Below are 7,477 nucleotides of genomic sequence, written 5' to 3'. Positions count from 1 at the left end.
GAGGTCCTGAAAGATCACAGAACTGTGGAATGTGGTTGGGGGGGGGAGGTCCTGAAAGATCATAAAACCATGGAATGGTTGGGTTGGGGAGGTCCTGAAAGATCACAGAACCATAGGATGTGGTTGGGTTGGAGAGGTCCTGAAAGATCATAGAACCATAGGATGGTTGGGTTGGGGAGGTCCTGAAAGATCACAGAACCATGGAATGTGGTTGGGTTGGGTTGGGTTGGGGAGGTCCTGAAAGATCACAGAACCATGGAATGTGGTTGTGTTGGGTTGGAGAGGTCCTGAAAGATCACAGAACCATAGGATGGTTGGGTTGGGTTGGGGAGGTCCTGAAAGATCATAGAACCGTGGAATGGTTGTGTTGGGTTGGAGAGGTCCTGAAAGATCACAGAACCATGGAATGGTTGGGTTGGAGAGGTCCTGAAAGATCACAGAACCATGGAATGGTTGGTTTGGGGAGGTCCTGAAAGATCACAGAACCATAGGATGTGGTTGGGGTGGAGAGGTCCTGAAAGATCATGGAACCTTGGAATGGTTGGGTTGGGGAGGTCCTGAAAGATCACAGAACCATAGGATGTGGTTGGGGTGGAGAGGTCCTGAAAGATCATGGAACCTTGGAATGGTTGGTTTGGGGAGGTCCTGAAAGATCACAGAACCATAGGATGGTTGGGTTGGAGAGGTCCTGAAAGATCACAGAACCATAGGATGGTTGGGTTGGAGAGGTCCTGAAAGATCATAAAACCATGGAATGTGGTTGGGTTGGAGAGGTCCTGAAAGATCACAGAACCGTGGAACGGTTGGGTTGGAAGGGTTCTTAAAGGTCATAGAACCACAGGGCGGTTGGATTTGGGATGGCAGGGTCCTTAAAGCCCAGCCCGCCCCTCCCCTGCTGTGGCCGCGGCTGCCTCCCATCGAGCGGCGGCCCGAAGGCCGCGTTGGGGCGGCGCAGGGCTCCGGTCCGGGGCTGTAACTTCCTCGCCCAGCTCTCCCATCCGACCCCGTCTCCCCCGTCTCCCCCGTTACCCGTCGCTCCCATCCTCAGCCTCGGAGCGCCCGAGGCTCTCGTAAAAACACGGGGTTCGGTTTTAGGGACAAAAAAAGGCTCTCTAGGGCCAAAATCGCTCTCTAGGGCTCAGCGTCGGGACCGAGCCCAGCGGGGTCCCGAGTGCCGGGCACCGGGCAGAGCTCGTCTTCCCCGTGGGGCCGCGGGGTGGAGGTGGGGGATGGAGGCGCCGGGCCTTTGGGTGCTGGAAACACCCCGGGGGGGGGGGCGGGAGCGGCGCCGGGGGGCGGCGGGGAGCCGTGGGTGGGCATGGTGGGAAGGGGTCGGGGATGGAGGGGGGGGGTTGGGGGGCAGCGCTCCGGGTCGCTCCGGCCGTGCGGCGGCTGCGGAGCATCGCGGGGCGGGGCGGGGCGGGGCGGCATCGCGCTGATGTCAGGCGGCGGCGGCGGCGGCGGCGGCGGCGGGGCGCGGGGCGGCGGGCGCGGGGCTCCGGCGGCTGCGGGCGGCGAGCGCGGAGCGCGGCCATTTGCAGGCGGCGGGCGCTAACGGCTCCGTGTCCATTCTCTCCCGCCGCCATGAGGCAGGCACCGGCCGCACGGAAGGTACAGCCGCGCCCTAACCCGCATGCGGGGCTCGCGGCCGCGGGGATGGAGATGGGGGGGGAGCGGGGCCGCAGCGCTGCGCTGCTCGGGGCTCACGGGGGCCGGCCGAGGCGAGCCGTGCTGAGCCGAGCTGTGCTGAGCAGAGCCGTGCTGAGCAGAGCCGTGCTGAGCCGAGCTGTGCTGAGCAGAGCCGTGCTGTGCTGCGGGAGCTGCGTGCTGCTGCGGGGCGGGGGGACGGCGGCTGTGCCCGGTGCGTTGCTGCTCTGTGCTGCTCTGTGCTGCTCTGTGCTGCTCTGCTGCCCTGCATGCTTATTTTTAGCATGGCCAGGATGTCAGCGCTGGCGTTGAGGAGAAATTGGGAGGATTTTTATTTTATTTTTTTTGCCTGATATGAAGAAGTGGAAATGGAAATTAACCCAAGGCCTCCGCTGCATCAGCAAGGAGACTTTGCGGCTTTAACGCACGGCAGCACAGCTGATCTTCATCTCTGGATGTGCTACCTTGAACTCAGCAAATAGAGTGAAGAGCTCTGCCTGCTCTGCCTGCTCTGCCTGCTCTGCCCTCCACCCCAGACCACATCCAGAGCAGAGCTCCACGGGCCATACGGCACCGCAGCGCCCAGTGGGTGCAGGACGCTCGGCGGCCCTCAGCTCAGCCCCGCGCTGCTCCTGGCTCGGTCCCGGTTTTCCTCTTGCCGCTTTCCCTTCCTCTGCACGTGGCCCTGCTTGTGCATGGCGCGTTCCAGCCTTTGGGAACTCCGTGGTGGTTGTGCAGGGTGCAGCCAGCGTGACCTGGGAGGGCTGCAGGGCTGGGGGTGCGTGGGGTGACGGGGCAGGTCGTCCCCGTGCTGGGTGATGCTCGGGGCTGCGTGCTGCCCGAGAGGGAAGCCCCCGAGAGCCGCAGGAGATCCCAGCTGTGACCCATGGAGCGGCTCTGGGCAGCACCACAGCTGGGGCAGCCCGGCCCGACACAGCTTGTCAGCACGGCCCCTCCTGCACGCTGCGTGCTGACCGACCGGGCGGCGACGGCTGCCGCGGGCCGGTGCGCAGCACGGTGGGATCCGGGGGGCCGCGGCGTTCGCGCTGGGCTGCGCCAGCCCTGGAGCCGTACAGAAGCTGCAGCGGCTGCACCCCGCGGCCGAGCAGAGCGACCCTTCGCACCCTGCCTCTGTGCGCCTCTGGGTGCGCTTCCTTGCACGGGAACGGCGAGGAGAGCGGCGGAGCCGGCCGTGATGGCTGGGAGGGAGGAGCCGGCACGGCAGCGCAGCCACCGCTCGGCGAGGCGCTCAGAGTGCGGCGGGGAGCGCAGACCCGAAGTGCTGCTTTCCCTCCCTCCCCGCGGAGTCACCCGGTGCTGCCAGACGGGCTCCTCACGGTGGCCTCGGAACCGCGGCCTCCTTCCACGTTACGGCAGGCCGTGCTGCGAGAGGAGGCATAAAACCAGGACTCTGCCGTTCCACGCGGCCGCCTTGCGAAGAGCGTCACCGAGATGCGTCCCTGGGGGGCGGCGTTTGGTTGGCACCACGGGAGCTACAGAAGCAGAGGGCTTGCAGCTGGAGGGCGCTTTCAGAGGCCGCCTGACCCCTGCAGTGAGCAGGGACAGCCGGAGCCCATCGCTGAGCTGGGCCGTGTGCGGGGACGGGGCTGGAGTCTGCACCGCTGAGACCCCAAGGGGGATTTGATGGACCCTCTGTGCAGCAGGGCTGTAGGTGACAGGGCCGTACGGAACAGGAGTTCCAGAAGAAGCCAAAGTGCTCCAGCAGAGCTCGTGCTGCAGCTCCCGAAGCAGCGCTGTGTGATGGAGGTGTTCAGCTCTTCTGTTCTCCTTGCGTTTTCCCAGCTGGCTTTGCAGAGCAGAAGATGTTCGGGAAGATGTGCGTGTTCCTCCCTGTTCTGCTTCGTGCAGCCTTTCAGGGAATGGTCTGAGCGAGAGGAGTGAGGTTTAGCCTCAGCGAAACGCACCGAGCAGCTCGTGTTGCGAGCGGTTCTGCTGCTGTGGGGTCAGGTCGGTGCTGCAGGGCTGCACGTCCCCGCAGTGGGGCCATCCTTCTGCTGGCCAGAGGTGGCCCAGAGGTGGCTGCAGGGATCTCCCCGGGCTGCGTGAGGTCCCACGGGACGCGATGGGCTCTGCGTGGGGTCCTGTGCGGATGGGTTGGTGTCTGGGAATGAGAGGGAAGCACGGAGGCGTTTGGGAAGAGGCTGCAGGAGGTGCCATCGCTGCGAGGGCGCGGGGCTGCAGCAGCTCGGGGCAGCCGGTCAGTGATGCTCCGGCTCCTCCAGCATCAAAAGGGTGGGGGGGAGAGAGAGGAACAAAGCAGTTTGGATAATAACAAAGTCAACCTCGCACTTTTTGGACATCGCTAGGGAAGGAGGCGGGTGAGATGCGCCTTCCAGCAGCGGAGCCTGGCGAGCCCTGCGCAGCGCCACCTGCAGCTCCAGCAGCGCCATCAGGGGAGGGGATTCACCCTGCAGAGCGGGGCTGCGGGCGGCTCGGGGGGCTGCAGGCGACGTGCTCCGCTGGGCCGTGCTCACAGGGCTCTGCCCGGCGCATCCCTGGCAGCGCGGGACCGGCGCCGTCCGTGCGGCTGCGGCGGGCACTAACGGCAGCCATCTCTTTTGTTTCCTTTCCCCGTTCTCTGCTGCGTCTGCCGCTGTGCCGCTGTACCTCTGCTCCTGTCTTTCCCTGTCTGAATGTCTCTCCTCCTCTGCCTTCTGCTCCCGTGTCCCCGCAGAGCACCGCCCGGCGGCCCAAGGTGAGCACAGCGGCGGCGGTCGTGTCCCCTCGCCTTCGTCGTGTCCCCTCCCCTTCGCTGGATGCTGCGTTGCGTCCCAGCGCCGCTTGGCACCCGGAGGGGCTCACCGGGACCTCGTGCTCCTCCGGAGTGCGTCTGAGTGCGGGGCGATGTGCCGGGGGAACGGTGCCGCTGGCTGAGCCGTGCCCGGAGCGCTGCTGCGCTGTGGGCTGGCTGGGCTCCGTGTCCTCGCTGTCGCTGCTCTCCCCGTTGTGCGGCTGTGAGCACAGGGCTGGGAGCAGTGAGAGCTGTCGGGCAGGGCTGTGGCAGCCCAGCGCAGCCCTTCGTGCTTCGTTCCCCAGCGTGCGGTGAATGCATTGCTCAGGATGCAGCACGCGGTTGGACGAGGGCAGAAGGGGTGGGAAATGAGCCGGGAGCTCATTGACGGCTGGGTTAGGGCTGGAGCGGCACCCGGCTCCATCTCTTCTTTGGAGAGGTCCCTACAGGGATGGCTTCACCCTCACTGCCGCGTCTGTGTGCCTTGAGAGGCCGCAGTGCTCCGTGCAGCCGATCCCCAGGAGTGAATGGAGTCAGGAGATGAGACTCGGTATCGTTCAGGCTGGAAAAGACCTCTGGGATCGCCCAGCTCGGCCCACCCCACCGTCCCCACTGAGCAGGTGCCACATCTCCGTGGTTCCAGGGATGTGGGCTCCCTCCCCCGGCACAGTGTGAGGCTGTCGCCTCCCATCACTGCTCCCTGGGAGCACACAACCTCCTTTCAGGGCTCTGCAGAGAGCAGTGAGGCTCCCTGGATTTCCTCCTCCAGCCTGAGCCACGCCAGCTCCCCCAGCCACTGCCTGTAAGCCTGGTGCTCCAGCCCTGCACATCTTGAAGCCCTTCGGCCAGCTCTATGCCCTCACCAAGCACGCTGCACTTTGCTCCTGCCCAGCAGCAGCGACCCCCCAGCCCCATCGCTGTCAGCTCTGCCCTGAGCACCTCAGCAGCACTGCGGCCGTACTGGGCTGCTGCTCTGTGCCACAACGGAAAGCTTTGCCCGAGCAGAGCTGCAGCAGCAGGAACAAGAACTCCCTTGTTGGGGCGGTGCGTTTCTCAGAGCTCGATGCTATGGAGATTTGCTTTGTGCCACAGGGTCAGCGATGGCACCGGGGAGGGGATTGCTGCGCTGTGCCTGGAGGTGCTGCCTTCCCCCAGCACCGCTGTGCTGCACCGGGTGTGGGTCGGGCAGCAGAGACCCAGCGTGTGGGGCAGGAGGGGGGCAGTGGGTGCAGTGTGTGGGGCAGGCACAGCAGTGCCGTGCCACGCATCCAGGTCCGTGTGCCTTGAGAGGCCACAGTGCTCCGTGCAGCCCATCTCCAGGAGTGAATGGAGTCAGGAGATGAGGCTGCCCGGCTGTGGGGCTGTGTGTTGAGCCCCTCAGCTGAGCAGGTAGGACAGGCTGTGCGGGGCAGTGCCCTCCCTGGGCCTGCAGCAGTGATGGCAGCATGGTGGCGGAGAGGAAGCGGCGCTCCTTTGCTGCAGTTCCATCCGGCTGCCCCGCTTTCCTTTGGGCTCCAGCTGCTGCTCTGCCCTTCTGTTGCTCCGTTCCCCACAAGCACTGGAGCTGCAGAGCTGGGGCGCCTGCAGGGGACGCACAGGTTGTGTGATGGCAGCAGCTGTGGCCGCGGGAGGGGAGGTGGCACAGCACTGCTCCGCCATCCCCATCGCTGGGGGCTGCCCTGCTGTATCACTGCACCCAGCACAGGGTTTGTGAGCAGCGTTGCCTTCTGCCACCAATCCCTGGGCATGCGGCCCCAGGTGGGCTCAGCCCGGAGCCCCGCTCGCTCCTCCTTCACTCTGGGCTTCCTCCGTGCTGCTGTCACAGCTGTGGTGGCAGCACGGTGCTGGGGGGCAGAGCTGGCTGACGTGTGGCCCTCGCAGCGTTTACCCACGTTGCGCCTCGCTGATGCTCTGCCCTTTGCTTTGCAGCCCACCCGGACCCCCACCTCCGCCCCCTCCGGCGGCACCACGGGGCCCTCGGGGTCGGCCTCGGCCTCGGGTGGGGAGATGAGCAGCAGTGAGCCCAGCACACCCGCCCAGACGCCGCTGGTGGCCCCCATCATCCCATCCCCTTCACTGACCTCGCCGGTGGCGCCCATGGTCCCCTCACCCACCAAGGTAAGCGGGGCTCCACGTGTGCAGGGCGCCCACCCTGCAGGGCAGAGGGGAGCCGCGTCCTCAGCGCTGGAGCCGGGGCAGAGCCGTGCAGTGCTCAGCATGGGGCTGCTCGACTCCCACCTTCCTTCCCCCTGGGTGTTTCTAACGGTTGTAGCAGCGTAGTCCTTCCATTTGGGTTCTGTAAAAGAGTTCTTCATTACATCCGTCCTGCTTTCTATCAGTTGGTTAAAATGAGAGCTTGAGGAAGATGGAGGGCACCAGTGTGAGGAGCACAGAGCCCAGCCTGAGGCTGGCAGCCTGGGAAGGGCTGCAGGGAACAGTGCTGGGGGAGGTGAGGAAACCCCATTGCCCAGTGCTGGGAGTGAGGAAACCCCATTGCCCAGTGCTGGAAGGGAGAAAACCCCATTGCCCAGTGCTGGGAGTGAGGAAACCCCATTGCCCAGTGCTGGAAATGAGGAAACCCCATTGCCCAGTGCTGGAAGGGAGAAAACCCCATTGCCCAGTGCTGGGAGTGAGGGAACCCCATTGCCCAGTGCTGGGAGTGAGGGAACCCCATTGCCCAGTGCTGGAAGTGAGGGAAGCCCATTGCCCAGTGCTGGAAAGGAGGAAACCCCATTGCCCAGTGCTGGGAGTGAGGGAACCCCATTGCCCAGTGCTGGGAGTGAGGGAACCCCATTGCCCAGTGCTGGAAGTGAGGAAACCCCATTGCCCAGTGCTGGGAGTGAGGGAACCCCATTGCCCAGTGCTGGAAGGGAGAAAACCCCATTGCCCAGTGCTGGGAGTGAGGAAACCCCATTGCCCAGTGCTGGGAGTGACGAAACCCCATTGCCCAGTGCTGGGAGTGAGGAAACCCCATTGCCCAGTGCTGGGAGTGAGGGAACCCCATTGCCCAGTGCTGGAAGGGAGAAAACCCCATTGCCCAGTGCTGGGAGTGAGGAAACCCCATTGCCCAGTGCTGGG

At 64.8% G+C, this 7,477-nt stretch overlaps 1 protein-coding gene across 2 annotated transcripts in view; it reads left to right on the top strand.

Moving 5' to 3' along the window:
* DCTN1 (dynactin subunit 1) overlaps window positions 1-7,477 on the top strand; it is a 39,184-nt gene that overhangs the window by 10,039 nt on the left and 21,668 nt on the right. The window contains exons 5-7 of one of the 2 annotated variants that reach the window (XM_079534711.1): window positions 1,594-1,611; window positions 4,343-4,363; window positions 6,329-6,517. In XM_079534711.1, coding sequence (XP_079390837.1) covers window positions 1,594-1,611; window positions 4,343-4,363; window positions 6,329-6,517 — 228 coding nt within the window. The remainder of the gene's footprint in view (window positions 1-1,593; window positions 1,612-4,342; window positions 4,364-6,328; window positions 6,518-7,477) is intronic. The other variant, XM_079534712.1, reaches the window with a different exon arrangement.

This window comes from Tetrao urogallus, assembly GCF_951394365.1.
Source record: "Tetrao urogallus genome assembly, chromosome: 4".
In the NCBI taxonomy this organism is placed as follows: Eukaryota; Metazoa; Chordata; class Aves; order Galliformes; family Phasianidae; genus Tetrao; species Tetrao urogallus.
This window is presented reverse-complemented; position numbering and strand designations above follow the sequence as displayed.